The sequence below is a fragment of the Taudactylus pleione genome, unplaced genomic scaffold (genome assembly GCF_031769625.1).
Source record: "Taudactylus pleione unplaced genomic scaffold, aTauple2 ptg000086l, whole genome shotgun sequence".
Lineage (NCBI taxonomy): Eukaryota > Metazoa > Chordata > Amphibia > Anura > Myobatrachidae > Taudactylus > Taudactylus pleione.
The window spans coordinates 33,199,628-33,227,569 of NW_028284488.1; the positions used below are offsets into that span (position 1 = coordinate 33,199,628).

At 40.1% G+C, this 27,942-nt stretch overlaps 1 protein-coding gene across 1 annotated transcript in view; it reads left to right on the plus strand.

Annotated features, from left to right (window-relative positions):
* The window catches only part of FAM185A (family with sequence similarity 185 member A), a 113,537-nt gene that overhangs the window by 49,770 nt on the left and 35,825 nt on the right, over nucleotides 1-27,942 (plus strand). Inside the window, exon 4 of the mRNA XM_088468832.1 lies at nucleotides 4,044-4,182. Within this exon, the coding sequence (XP_088324958.1) occupies nucleotides 4,044-4,182 (139 nt within the window). The remainder of the gene's footprint in view (nucleotides 1-4,043; nucleotides 4,183-27,942) is intronic.

Here is a 27,942-nt window from a genome sequence, read left to right on the forward strand (position 1 = left end):
AGTAATAAATAGCCTGTGTACCAATTAGGGGATTTGGAAAACATGCACTGTTAGGGATGCACTGCTATAGAGCCCAATATTTAAATATGTGTCCAGGGCAGTGCTAGGTTCTTCTGCTGCTTCCCCAGACTCCCGGACTTGCTCCTATGCCCTGGAATGGTGCTCACATCTAAAATAAAAACATTCAGCTCAGACAGGATGGCCCTACTTCCGCATTTAATGGCTTACTGTGATCGCTGGTCCTGTATATGCTGGAATTATGACACACAATTCCCTTTTGTATGACACATATTAAAGCTGGATAAGTGCTAATTATGTCCTCTTCATGGACTGGCCACACTCACTCTAAAATCAAGTATTTGGAAACCCCCCTCTAGAAATCCTGCGTTTGCCACTGAATCTGGAGATATCGTGAGCGCTGCGGCCCCGCTGGTCGACATCGTGTATCGTGTACGTGGTTTACGACCTACTGTAATATCAGTTCTTGTGGCTGAAATCTCATTTTAACGTTGAATACCTGTACTTTTATATTATTACTATATATGCTAGTAAATATAGTGTCCCTAATTTTCAGAAATCCTAATTCATATATATATATATATATATATATATATATATATCCTAATTGAATATAGGCCTTTATGTCAGTAGTTAATGTTTATTTTGTATTATTAATTTTTATTACATTAGTGGTTTCTAAAAACTCAACAGATTTGTCTGTATCACAAATGAAACACACATTGTTCCATATAGTATTATTTTATTGGGGATAATAAGCTCTTAATGTAAATTTTAAAACTCAGAATTCATTGTTTGTTTGCTGCAGATTTAAAAAAAAAAAAAAAAAAAACTGAGAAAAGCTACTTGCATAAGTATTCAACCCCAGGAGACTAGTACTATCTTACTGCGATAACAGCTTAATAGGCAAAGGGTGCCAGTTGCCGTTGCAACGGCATTAAAAAGTTGACAACGACACCGCATCTCTCACCCCTTGTGGCCGGCTCTGAACCCATGTTCACACAATTTTACTCAGAGCCCTATGGGGCTGCAAGCACTTTTGTGCGAGTTTGAGTTGCTGTAAAGTGCAGCTATGACTCGCACCTGCGGGATCATTACCCCAATGTCTAACCCTCTCCCCCCCCCCCTAACCCTCCTTTAGGGGTGCCTACCCCTAAGCCCCCCCCCCTTCCCCTAGCCTGACCCTAACCCTCCTAACATTAAGTCCCCCCCCCCCCCCCCGGAACACCTAATGGAGCGTACACACGGTCAGATTTGTCAGACTTGTCAGATTTGTCAGATGAACGACTAAACGATTTGAACGATTTGAACGATTTTTGACTGCATTAAAATGAATGGAATCGTCCAAGTCTGACTGCAAACCCATCAGATGTCAGATATCGTTATCTGACAAACGGGAACGCGCATCGTTGATCGTCCATCGTTCAGGCATGTCAGATATGAACGATTTTCCTTCAGATATGAACGACTGAACGATTTTTAAATCGTTATCGTCCATATCTGAAGAAAAAATCTGATCGTGTGTATGCACCATAACCTAACCCTCCCCCCTCCATTTCGACAGCTGTCTTCCTGACTACATCCCGCCACTCTCCCATACAGGCCAGTTATATGCAGAGCTCTTGATATGGTTGACTGATGCATCTTCATTCCAGTCTCAGCCAATTAACCCTATATATTCTTCAAAGTCATCCTCTCTGTTGCTTCTCTCACAAGTCACCTACTTAGGCTCGTATTCAATTAGCAGCGAAAAGCCGAGATCCGCAAAAAAGTATTGCCGATTGCTACTTTTCGCCAGGCGGAAGCTTATCTCCGTATTCAATTCCATCCGATTTTCGCGTACGCGAAAAGAAAACGCAATCTAATAGGCGAAAAAGATTTGCCTCTGAATAGGTGGAGAATAAAAGTTTCAAAATCGCTAATTTGGGGTGCAAAGGTGGGGGAACCATACAGCACCCTTGGAACAGCCCCCCAAGGGATAAATGCAACAAAAAACCCCTAAAAAAAAAAAAAAAAGTGGGGAACACCCCAAAAAAGCACTTTGAAAATGGGGGTGAAAAAGTGCAAAGTGGGAGTACAAACTCAAAAACTAGCGAAATAGACTTTTGGGGGGTCTGCAAGTATGGGTGAGGTGTTTTTTTGAATGCAGGTGCTTACTTCAGGTGCGTTTTTTTTTTTTAGTTTAGCGACTTTAAACCATGCTTGCACCCAATTTCTGGTACCCCAAATTTGACAGGACTACTTATTTTCTCCCAAAAATACTGCTTTATGCCATTCTTCAGCCCTTGTGCAAAAACGCTAATTAGTGGCAATTGTGCGAACTTAAGTACCCCAAACTTTTGTTTTACAGCTAATCGGGCACTACTACATTGATCCCCAATGTTTCTGCATCTTTTTGGGGGGTTCAGGCTGATTTCCCCTATTCTGTCACAACTTTTCGCCTGTTCTTCGTGTGTCTCTGTTTTCTTTTCTTTTGGAATTGAATAGGGCAAATCGCGGGTACACGCACGATAATTTTCCGCTGCTAAAATGTGCGATGTAGGCGAAAAGTCCGGCATGTGAAACTTTATCGCGTACGACAAACTAATTGCATACGGGCCTTACTCTGATGCGAGTTTTGAGATCTAGACAGTGACCACTGGGATATCCAAGCACTTTGATATATTGTAGCCACTTTCTATCTTGTTCAAGTCTGAGGGGTATTCAATATGAAACGTTAACTTCACTGTCGAAGTTAACGTTTCATATCGGAGTTTTTACCTGCGTTAAAGTATCGGGCGCGCTCCCGCTTATCCCCGTATTCAATATAAAATTACCGAAAACGGGAAACTCCGAAGTTGGATTTGCGTAAAGTTGCGCATTTTTCCTTAAATTGTAAGACCCCCCCTAAAGTTGTAAAAACATGGGGGAACACTATGGGTACCCCCGTTTTAGCCTTTAATTGAAAGTCGGGGATTTAAATAGCCGCAGCAGGTGTTTTTTTCCCGACATTGAAGAAGTGTTGCAGAAGAGCACTTAGGTTATTTTTTTCGTATTTTTAAGTGGTCCCATCAAATTTGGGGTACATGAAAATGAGTACTAGCATATTTTTAAGTCCCTAAAGTACATTTTTTAAAATACTGCATTTGTGCACCTGCCGCTATAATTCTATTCTAGAAAACACCTGCCGCATACTTGCAGAATAGCCCTGAACCTATTTCCCTATTGTTATACAATTTTTTCCCAAATTTTTTTTTCACCCCCATTTTTAAATTAATTTTTTGGGGTGTCCCTATTTTTTTTAAAACTTTTTTTGACACAGTTCTTTTTTAAATGTCATTCCCAGGGGTGCAGGCTATTTTTTTTAAGCCTGCACCCCTAAACCCCAATTCTGCACTTTTTTCGACACCTATTCAATGGTGAAAAGTTATCACCGTTTTTTTATCAAAGACTTTTCAAAACTGCGATAAGTCTTTGAAATTGAATACGGTGTAAAAGTAAAACCTGCGATAATGACGTCATACCTACGATATTAACGCAAAAACGATGTTATCGCTCCCATATTGAATACCCCTGTATAACTGTGTCTTTAATTTTCTTAGAATGCTTTTAGGTATTCATAAGTTTTCCTTTAGATTACCGTTATTTGACTTAGGGGGTCTTTTAAATATAAAAGCTTATGTTTTTTAATTATTCACAGCTAGAGAGCCAACTGTTTGGACAATATCTTTTATCTGTGTAAAGCTTGGAGTTTCAACATTACAGGGTTTGAAAACATGTGCAAACATATTTTTTCAGTTTTGAGAATTTACATTGAGCCTACTGGTTGTAATAAAAATTTGTAATATTTACAAATAATCTTTAAAACAATAATAAGGTTGTTCTTGGATAAAAGATAGTCTGGATGGTGTAATATATAGATAACTTCATTAAGAATTGCACATATTAAATAAATAACAGCTGTGATATTGCAATGATAACGCAATAAGAAAGCTAAATAATGGTGGATGTGAAATAAAAGTGACATTGTTTCTTCCCTTTTACAGACCGTAGATATTGAGAAATTGCTAGGGACATCTGTTAATATATGCACAGAAAATGGGCAGCTGAAAGCCAAGTATCTTTATGCTGCATCGTCATCCATGTCTTCAACTGCCGGAGATATAATAGTAGGAAGTGCCCATGGTAAGTGTTGAGAATTACACTAAATATGTGTGTCTTCAAGTGGGACGTTTGGCATTCTTTGACATCACAAACAGGCATACACCTATTTTTAATCTGTATCTAGAAAGCATACTGGTGGATTTGGAGAGATGGAGAATAAAATACAAAAAATGACTTCTAATTTAGAATAGTAGAAGGAACTATTCATAGTATAAAGTTCATGAGCACCCACGAATACAGCGGCGTGATGCTTATCCTTCAAAATATCCAACAGGCTACATCCAGCTGAATATTTCCGTATGGATAGTAGATAAGGGTATACAATCGGGAAGCCGGCTTCCCGACTGTCATATCCCGGCGAGGGTGAAATGCCGGGCGTCTAGATGTAGACGCCTGACATTTCCCCGACGCCAGGAGACCGGCGCCCGGCATCCCGATCGAAGGGGGAGGGAGGGTTAGGCACTCCCGGCAGGGACTTAAGGTTAGGCACCCACCCGGGGGACTTAGCTTTAGGCAGCAGGGAAGGGGGGGGATTAGGGTTAGGCACTTGGGGGGGAGGTTAGGGTTAGACACCCCTAATGAGGGTTAGGGTCAGGGGGTTAGGTTAGTCAATACTTACCTATCGACGATCGGGATTTCCAGCGCTGTCGGGCTTCCGCTGCCGGGAACTCTGCTGTGGTCGGCCAGGCACTGCCGGGAATCGAACCGCCGGCCGATTCCTAGATAAGAAGGGCGCTCATCATATTGGTCAGTTCAAATATATAAAATTTTCGGTTATTTATTGAACCATTCTGGTGACTCCAGACTGTTATGTCATAAATAACACTTTAAAATCAAATAAATAACAGAAACAATAAGTAGACTTCTGATAATATGTTGTAGTAACCAGATGATGTTACCAGATTGTAACAAAATGCAATAAGATCTCCACATCTACAGATATTAAATGGTTGTTTCTATCAATGCTAAATTAGGACACACAGTAGTCTACATCGTGTTTTATCCAACACATTTATAGGACTGCACCTTTCCTGTACCTGGATCCTAAAGGCTACAATATCAAGATTTCACTACACAGGCAGGACCAAGACCGGACCGGCACGCGCTTGACCCACCAACAGGCAGTAGGGACCTGTACCATGTCAACTTATTTGCCAATTTTGCATTAGATCATTGGGACAATATTGCTATTTCTAATACTATTATTCCATTAACATCTCCAAGTACGATTTCTCCGCAAGCACTTACAGTATACTTATCTTGATAACCTAACATATCATCAGATGTCTGCTTATTGTTTTATTTATTTGATTTTAAAGTGTTCTTTGTAATTTATGGTACCGCAGTACCGTATTAAACCATTCTATTTAGGTAAATGTCCCACTCTAAGCATTGAGATGGCTATACACATCTATTCAGAATATCACATAGGCCCCTGACACCTTTGTCCAGGAAAATATGCCTAGTAGAGTTGGTAATCTTGATTGTTGGTATATTCCCACACTAGGTCCATTTTTTTTTTATGTAAAGTCTTTAAAGGTCAATTGATTTTTACCAACAGATATTTTGCCACTGAAAACAATATTTCATTTTGTGATGTATACAATCTCTCTGGTGGTCCATGGACGACTTTAGCTATGGGTATGATTCAGCATCCGTTTAGTGATCCTCTTTTGTCAGTTTTGGGTTTTGTCCAGGTGGAGTCACTGGGATAATCAGATGCAGATAATTTAAATATAGCTTTTCCGTCAATGTCTCCTTTGGTCAGAAACTTTGTACAAATATGTTGTATGTGTAAATTCAATCTAACTGGTCTATTGCGTTTAAGTAATTTTATAAATCTTGCTTTACTCAAGTTAAAAATTGCCGGTCAGAATACACATTTATGAAGATCAAAACATTCTTTACTATGAACAGCTTGTTCTTGGAATTTATTTTTTTTTCCGAAAATATTGTAGACAGGTCTGTGTAGCAACTCGGCTCACGGCAAGAATCACTTGATGACGTTTTGGCACCCTTAGGGTGTTTGAGCATATAGAGATGTGTAGAGTGGTGCTTAGGGCTTTGGTCTCCGAATATGATCTTGCTAAAATATGTGATTTTCAGGGAACACGTGAAGGGTTAGAGCCTAGGCAAAAGTCATGTTGTCCGAGATGTTAATCAGTGTGAATAAGAGGCACAGCTCTTGGATAGAGCAGAGGATTTCAAGTTTGGAGATATTTTGAGACAAGTGATAATTTAGTGTAGTTTTGGACATGGCTTTGTTAGTAATTCTATTTGATCAACAAGAAGAAGCCAATTCTGGGACTGGCAGAGCAGCAGTTGAAGAACATTTTGAAAATAAATTTAGAATAACCACTAGCTTCAAAAAAGATTGTAGTCCAAGTAAGGGCCGTAAAGCCGGCCATACACTGACACGTTATCGTTCAGATCCAGCTCATGCACTCAAGTTGTGAAAGATTATCATTTTAACAGATTTAAACAGCGGAGGAACAGTTGCGTTTGTTTGACGACTATTAAACATGTCTAATCATCCAGACTGTTGTCCTGCTACTTTCGTTCATTGAAACTAAAATTGTGTCCATACATCATTCAGTGTACAAAGGCACATAAAATCGTTACCCTTGTTGCTTGGATTGCCTCCTTTAATCATGCAATGAATGGCCAGCATAAAAAGGGATCTGCAATAGTTAATACTGCAGATAAGTGCATAAATTACTGTGCTTTGTGTCAGGTGTTTAATGGATTATATTACAGGATTTGTATACAGATTGGATTTGCGGAACAAAAGACAGTTCTGTGTCTAGGGTGACACACAACGGTTTATTGTACTGTCTACAGAAATCTAAAGTAGATCACTTTGGTTGACCACTGCAAATAATTATTGTAGCTCAGTTTTTGCAAGATTAAGTTTAACTCTTTGATATGATATGTGACCACAGGCAATCAGGCTTTCAGTGATTGCAACTCATGCAAACCATTAGAAATGCCCACCCACAATTTCCGCCTTTGATGATGAAGCCCTGTAAGAAGTTAGAAGACCTATGTTGTGAGCGGAGAGGGAGAACAGTGAGTGCCTGGTTAGTAGAGAGTGGGAGAGTAGGTGAGTCTCTGGTGAGCAGAGGAGAAAAAATTAGGGCCCGTATTCAATTAGCAGCGAAAAGTCGGAATTTTCGAAAAAGTATCGCGGATGACGTCATTTCGCCTGGCGGAAACTTACTTCCGTATTCAATTTCAAACACTTTTCGCATCCGGGGAAAGTCAATGCAATGTAATAGGCAAAAAAGTTTTGCCCCTGAATAGGTGGTGAAAAAAGTGCAAAATCGTTATTTTGAGATGCAAAGGTGGGGAAACCACTCAGAACCCTTGGGACAGTCCCCCAAAGAATAACTGTGTCAAAAAATTCCTAAAAAAAACCTTAAGAGCACCACAAAAAAGTACTTTCATTTTGGGGGCGAAAAAGTGCAGAGTTGGGGTACAAGCCTAAAACGAGCACAATAGACTTTTGGGGGGTCTGCAAGGATGGGTCAGGTGTTTTTTTTATTGCAGGTGTTTACTGCTGGGAGGTTTTTAACGATTTTTTAAACTTCACTTTAAAATATGCTAGCTCCCATTTTCAAGTACCCCAAATTTGACAGGGCGACTAATTTTCACCAAAACATACTGCTTGATGCCATTCTTGCTAGAAAGCGGGAATGGCAGGGCACTTGGGTTGCCGGCCGAGAGTTTGTACGCGCGCTCCCGAAAAGGAGCATGGCTAATCGGGGAGAGGGCGTATCCTCGTGATGCCCTCAATTTGTCACACTTTGGGGCATGCCCAGCACTTACGTTGGTGCTGGGCTTCCCCCAAGCTCTTCCCTCACGGTGAACTGGGTGGTGATGTGCTATCGCAACTTTTCCCACCCTCGGGACACTGCGGGCCGCAGGTGGGGAAGGCGCAGGACACTGTTTTAGTGAGGCACCGCTAAAAGGGCAGGGCTCATTTTGCCTTTTTAAAATCAAGCAGGGTGCCGAGCCCTGCTAAAACAGCCTAGCGGGAACACTAGGTAAGTTTAACAGAAGTAGGCAGGCAGAGCAGGGGTGGCTGAGGTCTAATAAACTTTTTGTTACTAAAGTTAGCCAGTTAATTGGTTATGGACAGGTAAGATGAAATGGCAAAAAGAGCTTCGGTAAATTGGGCCAACACAGTTGATGACAGATCTGCAGATACTAGATAAATTTGAGGTGATTATGAAATCCAAAGGAAGCACAACTTAACAAAATAAAAAAAAATGATCTGCATCTGGCATGTGAATGTGTTTTTGCCTAATTTAGGGATGTTGAATTCAGTGGAAAAATCTGATTTTCTCTATCATGTCACTATTATTTGATACACACAAATAAAAGCGATAATATCTGAAAAAAGTAAGATAAGTTAAAATTTTAATTAGTCTCTGTAGAATTTACATCTCATCTTATTCATTTATAAAATACTAATGAAACAACAGAAACGGTTAACCACTTGACAGACTTTTTTTTCCAAAAACTGACCCGAAATTGTTTGTTTTTTATTATTGTTTTTTTATGACTGAATTAGGTCAAATACATCTTTTTAAAGCTTATCCAACACGATTTTATTATTATTTTTTTAAACAAGTATATCATAAAAATAGCAAATTTTATGGTATACTGTAGTGATGGTTATTGATGGTTTATTTATCGATGGGGCAACCGTGGATAAAAATCATTGCTTGTTTTAGACCGCTTGTTTTAGACCGCAGCCACCGATGTTTCCTTAACATTGGTTGGAGCTGCCATCGATGATACAGTATCGGTGCCCATCAGCAGTGACACAACAATTTATCGGTCATAGACCATCGATAGTTTGCAAACCATTGATGGTCAGTGGCTATCCCTAGTATACTGTATAGTATACCATCCCTAATCGGAGGCCCTGTGTCGAGTCTTGATACAGGACCGCCATAATCAAAATAAAATTGCCTATAACACCAGTAATAAAAAAAAAAAAAGAAAGAAAACATTGTTTGTTTATATATATATATATATATATATATATATATATATATATATATATATTATAATATAATATATATTTTTTTTTATTTTATTTTTGAGAGAGAGAGATGAGGTGTGTGTATGTGTGTGTGTATGTATATATATATATATATATATATATATATATACACACATTATATAATATTATATATATATATAATATATAATGTGTGTATATATAAATAGTACGGCACTCTCAATCGAGGAAGTTCAAAATACTGGGGTGTTTTAGGGATACTCAAATAGAGGTTCACGTAAATAACAGTTTAGCCTCTTAATGAAAAGAAGAAAAAACACTCTCCAGGTTTTCAACAAAATTATTCAGTATTTAATGGTTAGACCAATATAATTTGCCATGTTTTCGGTCCAACACGGACCTTTGCCAAGGCAAAATTGCTTCTGAATATCAATAGGTTACTAAGAGGGAATACATATAAACAACGTAAGCATTCATAGTCTGACAGGGCCCTTTCAATACACATAAATTCAAAATGTCGTAATTCATAATAGATATATAGAATGCCGAATAGAGCAGTAGCATAATGTCCACAATAGCCCAAACGTAGGAGACTGTCCACACTAGTAAGTATCAATACAAAACCTCAGTACAGCAGCTTGTCAATGAAGTGCAGGGGTCTAATATGTAGTCATCATGTAATAAGCAGAGTTGACGTTATATATCGAGAGTAAACACACTGGAGCGCCCAGGAAGGTTCACCCACCATATTGATAAAGAGTCTATCAGCTTCCTAGATATCACTATCTACAGGGATGGCAACAAGTTGGGTACAACCCTCTATAGGAAAGATACAGGCTGGAACCTGTTCTTAAAGGCCACGAGTCGTCATCCCCCTGCGCTGAAAGACAGCCTCCCGATTACCCAATACCTTAGGGTCCTACGTAACAACTCTGACACAGCAAGGCAAGACGTTCAACTACTGGAAATGACAGCCTGGCTTAAAGAAAGAGGATACTCGCATTCGCTACTTAAGAGATGTTTACACAAAGCCAGAAGTAAATATAACAACCCTCGACCTAAACCTGCTAATGGTGGCCGGGTCATCTACATTAGCTAGTACAGCAACAGATCGAGACTAACCGAGAGATCAATCCGACACTATAGGCCGATCATTCAATCAGACCCTGCCTTACCATTCAGCAATATCAAAGCACCCATGATGGCATATAAAAGAGGGCCCAACCTGAAACAATTGCTACATAGACCGTCACTAAACCCTGAACTTACCAACTCCATCACCAAAGTCATGCAGAACCAGCCCGGCAGTTATCGGTGTGGAGGCTGCGTAACCTGCAGTTCTATGATTCCGGGCAAAACTCTTGCTCACCCCCACACGGGTGAATCCATAAAGATCAAATGGAAGCTCCATTGTAAAATGGATCATGTTATTTGCATACTCGTATGCCCTTGCGGTCTTTATTACGTCGGGTTTACTTCCAGGACCTTCAGGGAATGCGTGGCCAATCATAGGGCATCCATCAGAGCTGCCTACAACAGCAGACAGTCTGATAAACCAGTCGCCTGACACTTCCTACAGGGAGGGCACCAGGTGGCAACCCTCAAATGCAAGCTAATCGACTGGATACCCCCTCCAGAACGAGGAGGTGACAGACTTGCCCTACTTAAAAAATGTGAAAGCCGGTGGATTTACAGGCTTGATACTGTGGCACCACGTGGGCTCAATGAGAACTGCCCACTTGGTATCTTCCTCTGAATATGACTTTTTATATATTGCATTTCAATTAGACTAGTATGGAATTTATCTGCACTGTTCACCTAATGTAAATTATTTTTTCATGTTGATTTATATGTCTTTTCTGTACCCCCAGGCCCCCTAGTCTCAGGTCCTTCTACACATTGATATCCTCCAATCATCCATCTTTAGAAGTCGACTACACATATGTCCATACCACAGATTTCACTAGCTAGGTATACATAGTATATACCTATGTCATTTATATCCTTATTAATAACTATTATTACCACCTGAAACAGCCCCTTTGGAGTTTCAGTAGCCACCATAGCTGCCCAAAACCCATGATCTCACTCTGGCTGACACACAGTTAAACTCTGTCTTTGGCCACAATCAAGATGGCCGCTGGCTCAGGCTATAATGCCCCACTTCCTGTCTATAGTATGCCCCACTTCCGGTTGTGGTGTGGTGACTCGGAGATTCTCTCCCTGTCACATTTTCACAGGCATAGACCAGTAAGTATAGAGCCTATAGACGCGCTATCACAGCCATCAAAATCATACAGTACTCATAATAAAGCACATATGATCGCGCCCGCGCACTTCCGGTTTTGCCAGCGGAGGTGACGCACTTTCGGTCGCTGAGTTTTTAAACCCTGAGCTTTGACCATCTCTCAGCATCAGCCCACTCCATGACAGACCAGCACTGAGGTAAGACAAAACTTCTCCTCCCCTTAGGCTCTAACAGCCCCCACATGCATACTGGTGTGATATATACACCAGGGGACTGTATCTTATATACTCTGCATAAGATAGGCTTGTACAAATTTTGTTCATTACATGATGATCACATATCTGAAACTGTCCCCCTCTTAGGCTACTACTAACATATATACTGACGTGACATATGTACTAAGGGACCTCTCTAGATATGTTTACTCTCGATATATACCGTCAGCTCTGCTTATTACATGATGACTACACATTAGACCCCTGCACTTCATTGACAAGCTGCTGTACTGAGGTTTTGTATTGATACTTACTAGTGTGGACAGTCTCCTACGTTTGGGCTATTGTGGACAATTTTGCCTTGACAAAGGTCCGAGTTGGCAAACTATATTGATAGAACAGTAGTGTAATGTCCACAATAGCCCAAACGTAGGAGACTATCCACACTAGTTAAATATTTAATAATTTTGCTGAAAGCCTGGAGAGTGTTTTTTCTTCTTTTCATTAAGAGGCTTAACTGATATATATATATATACACACACACACACACTCACACTATTTTGGCCTCTATTCACCACCACAATGGCTTTGAAATGAAACAAACAAGATGTGCTTTAACTGCAGACTTTCAGATTTAATTTTGAGGGTAATTACATCCAAATCAGGTGAACGGTGTAGGAATTACAACGTTTTCTATATGTGCCTCCCACTTTTTAAGGGGCCAAAAGTAATAGGACTATCAACTCAAAAGCTATTTCATGGACAGGTATGGGCTATTCCCTCATTATTTCATTATCATTTAAGCAGGTAAAAGGTCTGGAGTTGATTCTAGGTGTGACATTTACATTTGGAATCAGTTGCTGTCAACTCTCAATATGAGATCCAAAGAGCTGTCACTATCAGTGAAGGAAGCCATCATTAGGCTGAAAAATCAAGACAAACCCATCAGAGAGATAGCAAAAACATTAGGTGTGGCCAAATCAACTGTTTGGAACATTCTTAAAAAGGAAGAATGCATCGGAGAGCTCAGCAACACCAAAAGACCCGGAAGACCAGGGAAAACAACTGTGGTGGATGACAGAAGAATTATTTCCCTGGGGAAGAAAAACCCCTTCACAACAGTTGGCCAAATCAAGAACACTCTCCAGGAGGTAGGTGTATATGTGTCAAAGTCAACAATCAAGAGAAGACTTCACAAGAGTGAATATAGAGGGTTCACCACAAGATGCAAACCATTGGTGAGCCTCAAAAACAGGAAGACCAGATTAGAGTTTGCCAAACAACATCTAAAAAAGCCATTACAGTTCTGGAACAACATCCTATGGACAGATGAGACAAAGATCAACTTGTACCACAGTGATGGGAAGAGAAGAGTATGGAGAAGGAAAGGAACTGCTCATGATCCAAAACATACCACCTCATCAGTGAAGCATGGTGGTGGTAGTGTCATGGCGTGGGCATTTATGGCTGCCAATGGAACTGGTTCCCTTGTATTTATTGATGATGTGACTGCTGACAAAAGCAGCAGAATGAATTGTGAAGTGTTTTGGGCAATATTATATGCTCATATTCAGTCAAATGCTTCAGAACTCATTGGACGGCCCTTCACAGTGCAGATGGACAATGACCCGAAGCATACTGGAAAAGCAACCAAAGAGTTTTTTAAGGCTAAAAAGTGGAATGTTATGCAATGCCAAGTCAATCCCCTGACCTGCATCCGATTGAGCATGCATTTCACTTGATGAAGACAAAACTGAAGGGAAAATGCCCCAAGAACAAACAGGAACTGAAGACATTTGCAGTAGAGTCCTGGCAGAGCATCACCAGGGATGAAACCCAGCGTCTGGTGATGTCTATGCATTCCAGACTTCAGGCTGTAATTGCCTGCAAAGGATTTGCAACAAAGTATTAAAAAGTGAAAGTTAGATTTAGGATTGTTTAGTTTATCCCATTACTTTTGGCCCCTTAAAAAGTGGGAGGCACATGTAGAAACCGTTGTAATTCCTACACCGTTCACCTGATTTAGATGTAATCACCCTCAAATTAAATCTGAAAGTCTGCAGTTAAAGCACATCTTGTTTGTTTCATATCAAATCCATTGTGGTGGTGAATAGAGGCCAAAATATGAAAATTCTGTCAATGTCCCAATATTTATGGACCTGACTGTATGTGTGTGTATGTGTGTATATATATATATATATATATATATATATATATATAAATAATATATGGCCAGGGCTCTGCTGTATATATACATGGGTGGGAGGATGAGTGGGGAGACAGCACCCTGCTTGCTGCCTGGTTGGTACCCATATCCAGTGATTGCAGGGAGGACAGAGTATCTGCTAGTGGAACGGTGCCAGCCAGGCTACCTCTAGATAGGCGGGGGGGGGGGGGGGCTGAGGAGGACAGCCAGCTGCTAGTGTGTATTTGCCTGGCGGCTGCTCCGTTCCCTCTGCAGCCGCCGGGTGTGGGTACTGCCGGGGAGAGGATTAGGGTGTGGGTGCTGCAGGGGAGAGGATTTGCCCAGTGGCTGCTCTGTATCTTCGGCCGTCAGGCTGTCTCTAACCGGCAGCAGGGAAGGAAGAATTTGCCCGACGGCTGCTCCGTCCTCTCTGCAGCAGTTGGGCTGTCTCTAGGCGGTGTCCGGGAGATGAGGATTTGCCCGGTTGCTGCTCTGTCCTCTCTTCAGCCACCAGGCTGTCTCTATCTAGGTGGCGGTGGGGTTAGGCGGCAGGGAGAGGAAGATTTGCCCGGTGGCTGCTCCGTTGTCTCTGCACCCGTCAGGCTGTCTCTATTTATCTCTTAAAGAATGTAAGCTCTTTCGAGCAGGGCCCTCTACCCTTTTGTGCTTCTCCCTACTGTAATTGAATTTATCTCTTGCTCCCCACTAGGGCAACTAACACTCGGCTGCTTATATGGCCGTAAAGATCGCTAATATACTGTAGCAATGTTTATTATACATGTCCATGTCCTGCATTGCATTGTATTGTAAGTCACTGGTTACTTCTTTGTTTTTGTACTTTAAAAAAAGTGGTCAAAAAATTTATGATTTAATAGAAAGTGAGATTAGTTGGTGCACATCTGTAAGGCTAACATCAAAATTAAAACTTAACTTTTATTTGGCGGTTTATAAATTGCATGAAAAATAGATTAAAATCATAAAGTAGTGAAAAAGATTGAAAATAAAGTGATATAAAAATCATAACCTCTGTGTCTCTTATTTGTGTTTTTAATAATTATTGTTTGTATGTCAGTATGTTTATTCTGATTTAAAAGGGAAAAACCCATTGGATTATATTTCCTTCAGAATATTATTATTGTTATTATTATTATTATTATTATTATTATTATTATTGTGTTACATATAGCAACAATATATACTCCATCCAATAATGTGGCAATTGTCTCAAAATTTGTTATATTGCTTGTGAAATCTCAACTGTCTCAGGCAACACTGTTGCAATCTTCTCTTTTTATTGAGATATATACTAATTCTTCAAGCAAATTTATTTACTGATCTTCTAGTATTGTGGAGATATATCATTGCTTATATAGCTAAAATATCATGTGTAGCCTCCTGTTCTGAATGGATGGCTACCATAAGTCACAGTGTGTGGATTTCCAGCTGCTGTTAATTCCTGCACATTTCAGAATCCCTAGTTAGCATGACAGTTTCTCCTGCCTCTATTGTGTCTAACAGCTTTGTCAGGCTTTCGGCTTTACATATTCATAATATTATATTATTTTGCACCAGATACAGAGGATTATTATTCACCATAATAGGGTGAGGACATGTAACATAGGTGTGCATGTATATACATATGTGTGCACGTTTACATGCATACATCCATTTAATATGCACAGTTTTTCTCACACTTCAGTAATTAAACATATGAATTAATTTTTTGATTTTTACCACATTAATATTCTTTTTTTCACATTAATGTTCTTTATGCACGATTTTACTTTTATATATAATTTGTTCACTTATTATGTTTAATATTAATATTATTATCTTATTAATATTTTTAATATTTTTTAATATTTTATGTAAGAAATTATTAATATAAATAATTTTTCACCCTATAATACACATTGTTAGGAGTGTATTGAATATGTATTTCTTTCTATTTCTGCACTATTATATCACTTTATCAATTCTCAATATTAGTTTTAAATATTAGTAAAACATTAATAGTGGGAAATTTTACAAGTATTTTCTGTCCTATATTTGTTACAATTTATTCACTTTTGTTGTCATATGAAACTGTTTATAACTCCTAATAATTAACATATATATATTTTTCTTATAGTAGTCTACATTTATTTTATACTAGAGAACATGATTTTCCCATTCATTTTTTTTTTCTTTGCTGTAGGGCTAAACAGTATATCTTCTGGAGTACTAATTTTAACATATTTTTAGATTTCCTTTTATTCTAGACACAATAGGGAATATTATTTCCCAATATATATAATGTGAATTTGCAAAAGAATCACGTACACTGAAATTAAAAATGTAAAAGAAATTAATTCTCCTAAGAAACCTTCTAGATCCAATTAAATCTCAGACACACCCCTTGACAATGGTAACTAGGGAATAGGGTATTTAAACCCAGTAACATGTGTGGCTCTGTTTGCCCTGATGAAGCCGGACATCCGGTGAAATGTGCATAGGCAGTTGCACTTACTGTGTCTCCTTATGTGAAAATTGAAAAACAAATGTGTCAGTTTAAATATGTCAATATTTGTGCAAAATAACATAGAGTGAATGCAATGTATTGGCAGAGTGTGTAGTGCTAATTGAATTGAGACTGTAGGTGCTTGTCAGCCCCACGTGAGCATCGACTAGCTGACCGCAAGGTAACTCTCACTGCAATAACAGCAGAGAGTAATTGCGGAGGGACACACTATATCAGCAGGAGTCCCGAATGTTAACAATGCCGAAAGCCTGACAAAGCTGTTAGACACAATAGAGGCAGGAGAAACTGTCATGCTAACTAGGGATTCTGAAATGTGCAGGAATTAACAGCAGCTGGAAATCCACACACTGTGACTTATGGTAGCCATCCATTCAGAACAGGAGGCTATACATGATATTTTAGCTATATGAGCAATGATTTATCTCCACAATACTAGAAGATCAGTAAATAAATTTGCTTGAAGAATCAGTATATATCTCAATAAAAAGAGAAAATTGCAACAGTGTTGCCTGAGACAGCTGAGATTTCACAAGCAATATAAAAAATTTTGAGACAATTGCCACATTATTAGATGGAGTCTATGAGGGGTATTCAATATGAAACGTTAACTTCGCTGTCGAAGTTAACGTTTCATATCGGAGTTTTTACCTGCGTTAAAGTATCGGGCACGCTCCCGCTTATACCCGTATTCAATATAAAATTAACGAAAACGGGAAACTCCGAAGTTGGATTTGCGTAAAGTTACGAATTTTTCCTTAAAAAAAAATTGTAAGACCCCCCCTAAAGTAGTAAAAACATGGGGGAACACTATGGGTACCCCCGTTTTAGCCTTTAATAGAAAGTCGGGGATTTAAATAGCCGCAGCAGGTGTTTTTTTCCGACATTGAAGAAGTGATGCAGAAGAGCACTTAGGTTATTTTTTTCGTTTTTTTAAGTGGTCCCATCAAATTTGGGGTACATGAAAATGGGTATTAGCATATTTTTATGTCCCTAAAGTAAGTTTTTAAAAATTCTACATTTGTGCACGTGCCGCTATAATTCTGTTCTAGAAAACATCTGCCGCATACTTGCAGAATAGCCCTGAATCTATTTCCCTATTCTTAAACAATTTTTTCCCAATTTTTTTTTTCACCCCAATTTTTAAATAAATTTTTTGGGGTATCCCTATTTTTTTTAAAACTTTTTTTGACACAGTTCTTTTTTTAAATGTCATTCCCAGGGGTGCAGGCTATTTTTTTTAAGCCTGCACCCCTAAACCCCAATTCTGCTCTTTTTTTCGACACCTATTCAATGGTGAAAAGTTATCACTGTTTTTTATCAAAGACTTTTCAAAACTGCGATAAGTCTTTGAAATTGAATACGGTGTAAAACTCAAACCTGCGATAATGACGTCAAAAGTGCGATATTAATGCAAAAACGATGTTATCGCTCCCATATTGAATACCCCTGTATATTGTTGCTATATGTAACACAATAATAATAATAATAATAATTATATTCTGAAGGAAATATAATCCAATGGAGTTTTTCCCTTTCAAATCAGAATAAACATACTGACATACAAACACAAACAATAATTATTAAAAACACAAATAAGAGACACAGAGGTTATGATTTTTGTATCATTTTATTTTCAATCTTTTTCACTACTTTATTGATTTTAATCTATTTTTCATGCAATTTATAAACCGCCAAATAAAAGTTAAGTTTTAATTTTGATGTTAGCCTTACATTCATGGTTCCAGGTGTGCACCAACTAATCTCACTTTCTATTAAATCATAAGAGTCTTTTCTTTTGGTTTTTTTGCCCCCTTTTTTCATTAGAGGTATATGTTAGTATACCATGAGAAAGGTAGCACCCAAGTATCTCATATGAAGAAACATACATCCAATGGATTGTATCCCAGGATTTAAATTGATAAATATTATTAACATATAGAGGGGATAAAAAGATATAAGGGAACCTGGTTTTGTTTTTCATGTAAATACAAATGAATAAATACATGAACATAATGTAAATTCTGTGTGGAACTATTCCCATTGTTTTTCTTGTTTATGTACTTTGTAAGGTGCTGTGGAACACTTGTGGCGCCATATAAATGATAATAATAGGCGGCGGTGGGGTTAGGCGGCGGGGAGAAGAGGATTTGCCCAACGGCCGCTCCGGCGCCTCTGCAGCCGCCAGGCTCTCTCTATTTAGGCGGTGGTGGGGTTGGGTGACAGGTAGAGGAGGATTTGCCTGGCAGATGCTCTGTCCTGGAGCACCGCGGGCTGTTAGTCTGATTTGCCCGGCGGCTGCTCCGTCTCCTCTACAGTCGCCATGTGAGGGTGCTGCCGGCACGGGGCTGCCCGAGCACTGCTTTCAGCAGAGATTGGCACAGGGATAAGATCCAAGGGAGCAAAGGGGCCGGGGGTCCCTCTGAGATTGGCGGCTGACTTCCAGCAGCCACCCACTAGTCGTGTGACTGGTCGCTTCAGATGCGACCATGTCAGTGAAATCCCAGCCTGGTGTGGTTGCTTCTGATGTGACTGTGCCAGGCAAGTGGTTAAAAAATGCAGAACCTAAGCTTCAGAAACTCAATCTAAATTAGCCGTAATGTAATTGTTAATAAAAGATAGTCAATTTGCTTTAAGGAAATAGGATGTTGCAGTTTTCTGTTTGTAGAGTATCTCATTGGTCTCTAAAAATGAATCAGCAGTAGTCCCACCATTGTGCTCCATTGTCAGATTGTCTTGGGGAAAACAGTCTCCCTGTTCATCACTTACACTACCCAGGTTGTCAGGGAAAAAATCTAGATGGGAATGCAAGAAAATGAATTTTAAGTGAAATTCTAAAACCCATATTCTTGTAGTTGTTCTATAGTTTATTCATGATGGACTGTAGTTGGCCTCATTTCTGTTCCCTAAGAATCCACGCACAGCAGCCTTTCAGGAGGACCAACCAGCAGACAAATTTTCTGCCAGTTTAGCGTTAAATATTTAATATGTAAACCGTTTCCTTATTTGGGGGCTAACAAATATATTATATAGCTTTGATTTTGCTTAACTTCAGAAACGTTTCCTTCAGATAACTGAAAGCTTTCACAAAATTCTTCATTAGGCCAAACTTAATGTGAAGCGAAGATTAAATTATTTTATGTGGCTCAGCCAATGGTATGTACTTGATTTTTTTCTCTCCAGCAACATAGGTTTCTCTCTCTGGCCACTTCTTTGTTATACAGTGATTTTTAGTGTCTCTGCTGTCCCATAAACACAGAAAACAGCAGTACTCTGTGAATCCACATTGAAAACCTAACAGCAGTGCAACTAAGTCTCAACAAAGATTCCATCCATGATCCTTATACTTCATTCTCTCCAACAAAACAGCCATACATTCATAAGTGTCTTTCATGTCCACTGCATAGGCCAGAGGCACTGAAGGGAGTTTGAAATACTGTTACTCCATAATTGGAACAGACTACTCTTCAAGGAATCACTCACCAGTATTGTGCTGAACACCAAACTCAATCATTAAACTATTAGCATCAGTACACACACACATTGAATTTTTCTTTTAATAAAGTGTGGCCAAAGAAAAGTTTCTTGTTCTAAAACTTGAAATTGTTGTAGCTTGCGCCAGAAGGTTCCTCTGTTACAGCCTAGAACCCAAAAGTTCGGCTTGTTGTTTTGACAGTTTCAAGTCATGAACCAAATCATTTAATTGCTTCTGTTCTATGATGTGAAGTCTTTTTGCTTGAGTTTTGGGGTGATACTTCGCTGTAATTTCTGTATCTTCTGACTCTTTGATCTTATGTGCCCGATTCACTAGTAGACTCACAAAGTACAGGGACTGGCAGCCATTCTCTGAGGCACAGGTTGTAGTGCTAAAAACACTAGTTGATAGTGTGCTTAGCTCTACTGGAATGCCCAGCAATACTAGTTAGACAAAAATAACAGTCAGCACAGTGGTCCTTAGGTTCATGCCATACCATTGGGACAGCAAACTGTATCATATGGCAATTTCCTTTCAACCGTTCTGTCAGATTAGTTGTGCAGATTATGCAAGAAATATGGGGTGCCCAGATTTTATCAAGGTTACCAAAAGCACAGTCAAAATAAATTTTATAAGCTTTCTTTATCAAGGTGATAATAGGATTTCTTTGACTTTTTAGTGTGAACTTATCGCATGTATAATAAAAGTTATCAGGATGGTGTACATACCCATGAATTTTAGCGGAAATGGAAAAATTAAAAGGTAAAATCTCCACTTGCATTGGTCATTGACAGTGGTGTGAGGGCCACATATCTCCTTATGGTGATCAGCCATAAGTCAGAGTGCTGGGACACAGAGATGGAGACTCCTTCATGAAGCTGCCCATTGTGAGAACACCCCTGGTTACTGATGGTGATGGTACAGTCCAAGGAGCTTCTTTCTTCCCTCTCTGCATTCCGGGCCTGGAGCTTGGATAGGAACCAGCAAGCAACATGGCATCCAGCGCTAAGAGGAAGGTTCAGCCACAGGACGAGCACATGGAGGAGAAGAGGAGGAGGAGGGATTCTGATGACATAGAGGATATGGAGTCTGTGCAGGACGCGTACCCATAGTGCAGGCAGAAGGGCGTCTTGCTGAGCACTTAACTGTGATTAAATTTCAAATGTAAAATTTTCAAAATAGCTCAAAAACTTAAATGATATCAAATTTTTGATGGTATATTTGGATTCTATGCACAAAATGACATGGTCATTCTGACCTCTCTGGGTTCTGTCTTAACCATGGTAGAACCTAATGCCTCTACCACAAGCCTAGGCATATGCTCAGTACTCACGTTCAGTAAATCACAATGTCTCTTAACAAGACTGCTCAGGCTGTTTCCCCAGGTAGTGACACTCTGAGTAAAACCCCTGACATACCCTTATCGGCCTCTTACAGGTGCAAGTACTAATTAGCCTGTTCTCAGGCTGAAGACCCGAAATGGGCCTGTGGATGGAGCCCACCCTCACTCTCCATCCATAAACCCAGAAACCCTTAACTGACTTTTACTAAAGCCCAAATATCTATCAAATCTGTTTTTTAATCAGACATTTTCCTGGGGTTTTAATACATTTAGGAATATAGAAACCTGGGACAAACATATCTCCCATGTATGACCTTACCAGTGCTTTTTTCACATATTCCCTCCCCCTTGTATCGACCTGAGGGGCGGAACAACTGCAGTCCCCAAACAAAAAGCACGAGACAAAGCTTCTGCATTGACCAGTTGGCTTCCTGGCCTGTGTTCTACTAAAAATGTTAAGTATTGTAATGCCAAGAACCATCTTGTTGTTCTCCCATTACTCTCTTCATTCTCAGTCAACCATTTTAAAGGGGCATGATGGGTGATCAACCTGAATTTCCTTCCCAGCAGGTAGTACCTTGCTGTTCCCAGTTTTTCAATAAGTTCATCCACCTGAGGCATTGGGTATGCATTGAACTTATACAAATTATTTAGCTTACGGAAATCATTGCAGAAGTGCAAACTCCCATCAGGTTTCGGGATGAGCACAATGTGACTTGACCACTCACTATGTGACTCCTCAATTACACCTAACTCCAACATTTTTTCAATTTCTTTAGACACTGATTCCCGTTGCGCTTCTGGTATTCTATAGGGCTTTAGGTTAACCTAAACCCCTGGGTCAGTGATTGTCATGTTTACCTGGTATATCCGAAAACAAAACTCTATTTCTTATGAAAAATTCTTTAGCCTCCTGCTGTTTAACAGTGGAGAGGGTATAGCTATTGTTACTTTGGGAACCAAAGGTACTGAGGGTACTGTAGAGACTGGGGTGGCTAATATAACTATTCTATCCTTCCAAGATTTTATAAGATTTACATGGTAGATCTGTTCTGACTTTCTCTTTCCGGGCTGGTATACTTTATAGTTAACCTCCCCCACTTTTTCTAGGATTTCAAAGGGTCCTTGCCACTTAGCCAAGAATGTACTTTCTACTGTGGGTATCAAAACAAGCACTCCTCAGGAGCAAAGATGTGCAACTGTACACCCCCTGCTGTCTGTTGGGCATGTTCCAAATGCTCTCTTGCTATCGGCATGACTGCAGCTATCGTTTCCTGCATTTGAGAAACATGCTCAATAACAGTTCTATAAGGAATTGATTGCTCCTGCCATGTCTCCTTTGCAATATCCAGCAATCCCCTTGGGTGTCTCCCGTACAACAAATCAAAAGTTGAAAACCTCGTGGAACCCCTTTTATGGCCAGTAATAAAATAGGTAGCAAATAATCCCAATATCTTCCATCTTTATCCATCTCTTTCTTTAGCATGTTTTTTAAAGTTTTGTTAAACTTCTCCACTAAACCATCAGTCTGGGGGTGATATACGGAGGTTCTTGGCTGCATAATTTTAAATCGGCAGCACAACTCTTTAATGATTTTCAACATAAATGGGGAATTCTGATTGGGGATACCTAAGGAAATTCTGACTAATCTACTAAAGACATGTACTAGTTCCCTAGCAATGGTCTTTGTCGACGTATTGCGCAATGGTATCACTTCCGGGTATCTGGTAGCTTAATTCATTATCACCAAAATATATTGATAGCCCTGGGCAGATTTTGTTAGAGGTCCAACCAAATCCATAGCTATTCTCTCAAAAGGAACCTCAATAATGGGTAACGGGACAAGCAGACTTCTAAAATGTGGCCGTGGAGCATGGTACTGACATTCAGGGCAGGATGTATATTCAGATACCTCTTTATGGGCCAGAAAACTCTCTGTAAAATTCTCAGTGGTTTTATGTACACCTAGGTGACCTGTAGTTATCTGACCATGAGCCAGGTCTTCAATATGCCTTGGGGACTACCAATTGTTCCACAATATATTTCCCTTTCTTGGTCACCTGCTACAACAAATCCTGACAAGGGAATAACCACCTTAAATCAGAGTCTATGGGGTTTCCGTCAATTACTTTTACATTCTCTCTAGCTTTTACTAGAGTAGGGTCATTTAACTCCTCTAAGGCAACAATCTATTTTCTATACTCCAGATCATACAGACGATCAATTTGTCCAACATTATTTTCTATTTCAGTAGAAGGTACATCATCCTATGCCCCACTACTGCTCTTATCTTTCTCTGGCTCCAAGTCATGCTTGAAAAAGGGAACATTTCTGATTCGGAAGATACTCCCACTGCCGCTGCATCATTAATATCCCCAAATGGATCTGTGTTATTTACTTCTGTAACAAATCGGCTTTCCCACAGTTTCCAGAAGTAGGCAGTCTTTCCCCAATATCTCATCATACATTAAACCCACAGGGACTACAGCGGAACCACACTGCATTGCTATGTTAACTTCTGCAGTAACATAATACTGAGTATCACCATGTATGCAAAATACATCAACCGTTTTCGCCTTATATTTTAAGGGGTTCACCAATTTGGATTTGATAAGAGTTACCAGGCTATTAGACTCTAACAGAGCCTCTACCCGTATACCTTCTATAGTGACTATACACATTTTCTTATCTGACTCAACCTGTCGGTCTGCAGTGCAGGCTAACTGAGCAAAGAAAGACATTCTGCGATTAACATAATCAGCATCACGTTGCATAGGTTTAAAGGTAAGTGAACAATTAGCATCACATTAAAAACATTGGATCATATTATTATGAAGTCTCTTACAGGGTAGGAACCTTCCTGGCATTGCAGGCATACTTCCAAGTTCCAAACGTACAGTCTTAGGTTCATTCTACCGCCCAGCACCCTTCTCCCCTAGAACAGTCTTACCAGTGGTGACTGGACATTGCCATTGTGGGACTAGGGCCGGTAGGGTATACTTAATAGTTCCTCAGCCGCCACATACCTCTCCACCACTTCTACCAAATGGTCTGCTGTTTTAGGGTCCACGTGGCTCACCTACTTGCCCAGAATTGTAAGTAAGGACAGTAGATATCAATCCATACGACCCTTTCCACGATCTGGGGTCCTGTTAAAGAGACTGACTGTAGCCACTTTGTGGTTAGAAGGACTAGGTCATGCATTTAAGAGCAGGGAGGCTTTTCTGTTTGGTTTTCTCAGCGATTAACTCTTTGGGCACACACAAACATGGTGACTCCCAAACTAGTTAAGATTTTTTTTTTTTAACTTATAGTCTTTAGCATCATTCAGGCACAAGTCATAGGCTTTTTGCAGTTCTCCTGACAAGGGTGCCACAAGGCTTTCCCACTGATCTTTAGGCCAACTCTCTCTCTCAGCTGTTCTATCAAAAGTGGTTAGATAAGCTTCAACATCATCACTCGAGGTCATCTTTTGCAGAAAGTGACTAGCCCGTATGGAGCGAGAACTAGTTGCAACATCGGTGGAAGCATTTCCGGACAGGGCTGCTAGATACTGCACCACCTCTGTTAAGTCATGCGATGTTGGTGCTGTTGCTCGCGGCCTTGGTGCTGTTGCCTGCACAGTTCTCAATATCCAATTGTTGTTGTCAGCGGTTTTCCTCAATGTTGTCTGTGGAATTCTTCGATAGTCACTTGCTGCACTCTGGTGGCTTCCTGCTGAGCCATGGTAGCTTTCTGCTGAGCCGATGTAGCCTATAGCAACTTAACTATGTCCTCCATGTTATCTTTGGGTGTAGGGCTGAAGCAGAATCTGATTGTATGCATGTTGATGTCCACAACAACAAATTGGTGTGTCACTTTAAATTTTAAACATAATTTATTCCTATTGCTAAAATTTCAGTGTGCTGTCCGCATTCTGCACCACTTATGTGGAGATCAAGGTAGGGGCAGCCCTCTCCTGGGGTAGATGGGTCCTTCCAAACACACAGCAGCCAGGAACTGCACACCAGTCCAAGGTTTCCGTGTAATTAGCTGAAGTTAGTTTATTGTGCAGTAAAAATATATCGTAAAACAAAATCCTAACCCGTCTGGGTTCTAACTAAACAAACAGGATCCTTCTCTTAAGCATAAACATAAGTATATGCACAGTACTCACAGTCAGTACATCAGTGTCTCTTAACAAGCCTGCTTAGGCTGTTTTCCCAGGTAGTGATACCCTGAGTAAAACCCCTGACCATACCTTTATCAGCCTCTTACAGGTGCAAGTACTAATTAACCTGTTCTCAGGCTAAAAACCTAAAGACCTGAAATGGGCCTAATGGATGGAGCACGCCCTCACTCTCCATCCATAATCCCAGGAACCCTTAACTGGCTTTTATTAAAGCCCAAACACACGTCAAGTCTGACCATTACACCAACATGGACTGTAATGACATTGTATTCAAATACATATACTTTAATATGGAGTTGGTCCCCCTTTTGCAGCTATAACAGCTTCCATTCTTGTTGGAAGGCTTTCCACAAGATTTTGGAGTTATTCTTTGGGAATTTGTGCCTATTCATTCAGTAGATCATTTATGAGGTCAGGCACTGAAGTTGGATGAGCAGGCCTGGCTCGCGATCTCCGTTCCAGTTCATCCCAAAGGTGCTCGATGGGGTTGAGGTCAGAGCTCTGTGCAAGCCAGTCAAGTTCTTCCACACCGAACTCCTCAAGCAATGTCTTTTATAGCCCTTGATTTGTGCACTGGGGCACAGTCATGTTGGAATAGAAAAGGGCCTTCCCCAAACTGTTGCCACAAAGTTGAAAGCATAGCATTGTCCAAAATGTCTTGGTATGCTGAAGTTTTAAGATTGACCTTCACTGGATATAAGGGGCCTAGCCCAAACCCTGAAAAACATCCCCATACCATTATCCCTCCCCGACCACACTCCACAGTCGGCAGAATGCAGTCAGGCAGGTAACGTTCCTACTGCCAAACAGAGAAGCGTGATTAGTCACTCCACAGAACACGTTACAACTGCTCCACAGTCCAGTATCTGTGTGCTTTACGCCAATTAATTCGATGCTTGGCATTGGACTTGGTGATGTGAGGCTTGCATGCAGCTGCTCTGCCATGTAATCCCATTCCATTAAGCTACCGCACAGTTTTTGTGCTTACATTGATGCCAGTGCAAGTTTGGAGCTCTTCAGCTATGGATTCAGCAGAGCGTTGGCGACTTTTATGCACCAAGTGCCTTAGCTGTTGTTAACCTGCTCTGTGATTTTACGTGCTCTTCCGATTCGTGGCTGAGTTGCTGCTGTTCCTAAACACTTCACTTTCTGATAATATCACTTACAGTTGACTGTGGAATATCCAGCAGGGATGAAATTTCACGAATTGTCTTATTGCAAAGGTGGCATCCTATCACAGTACCACGCTTGAAGTCACTGAGCTCTTCAGAATGACCCATTTTGTATCACGAATGTTTGCAAATGGAAACTGCATGGCTGGGTGCTTGATTTTATACACCTGTAGCAACGTGTCTGATTGAAACACCTCAAATTCAATAAGTAACAGGTGTGGCCAAATACTTTTGTCCATATAGTGTATCTCCCGTGTATGACCTTACCAGTGCTTTTGTCACTATATCTATATATATCTTGTCAGATGCAATATGGCTATTGAGTAGTGTTATTATTGTTTATCTAAGATAAATGGTACTAGATACAGTAGATGAAGAAAAGTACAGATTAGGACCAGGGGCATAGCAAGACCTATGGGGGCCCCATAGCAAAATTTCCACAGGGCCCCTATTCTACAAATAATTTATCAGTTTATCTATTTTGATAGTGCAAATATTAATCATTTACAATCTGCCTACTTAGCTGACATGCAGGATTAAATGAATGGTGATTAGCATATAGTATTATAAACCAAAGAAATATATTTTGTAGAAAATAGTCTCCCTAATTGTAAATGTTAATGATATCACTTGCTATATAAGAAGGCTATGATTCACTAATAAATCAGTTAGTGAGGACAGACTGAGACAGCTGGGCCAGTGACAGGAGATGGCAGTGGAACTCTGTACAGGGAGAGAGCTGGGCCCCAGAGGCGGCCAGTTTCCCATAGCAGCCCCATTCTCTGTGTCTACTGTAGCAACACCCTTGCCTGTGAGTGTTAGCTGGTCTGCCAAAGATTGGAAGTGTGTGTACGGTGACACAATCCTTTGAGTAGATTATTTCAGCAGATGTAGATCTGAGAACTGCAGCAAAATTGCACATGTGTGTAGGCATATATTGGGTGTTGAATCTCTGTCCTGGTCTCAAGTAGGATTGTGTCAACAATGTGGTCTGGAGTTGGATCCCCTGAGGGTTGGACAATCTTAAATCATGCAGTGTCATATCAGATTAATAATTTGCTTTATTCATGTTTCTAAATTAAAACTTGCAGATAAAACAGAGGAGGTGTTATACAGTCCTTACCTGAATATGTTATTCAGATTCTTTTTCTGAAGATGTTGCTGTTCAGGACCATATTGGATGATGTAATCATAAATCCATATCAGTAGTCGTAATCCAAAGTTGCTTAAATAAAGCAAGAACTACTCAGAGAGCATCAATGTAGGACAAATTGTCCCCACAAAATGGCTGCCATTAGCTGGGCATCCTTTATATAGGGCTGTGACCTGCATTGTGACATCACAATGCATGCAAGCAGCAGCTAGAGATGGCTGTAGCTTAGGTCAGCTCTGGGCCCAGTTGCTATTGGTGAGAATAGAAAAG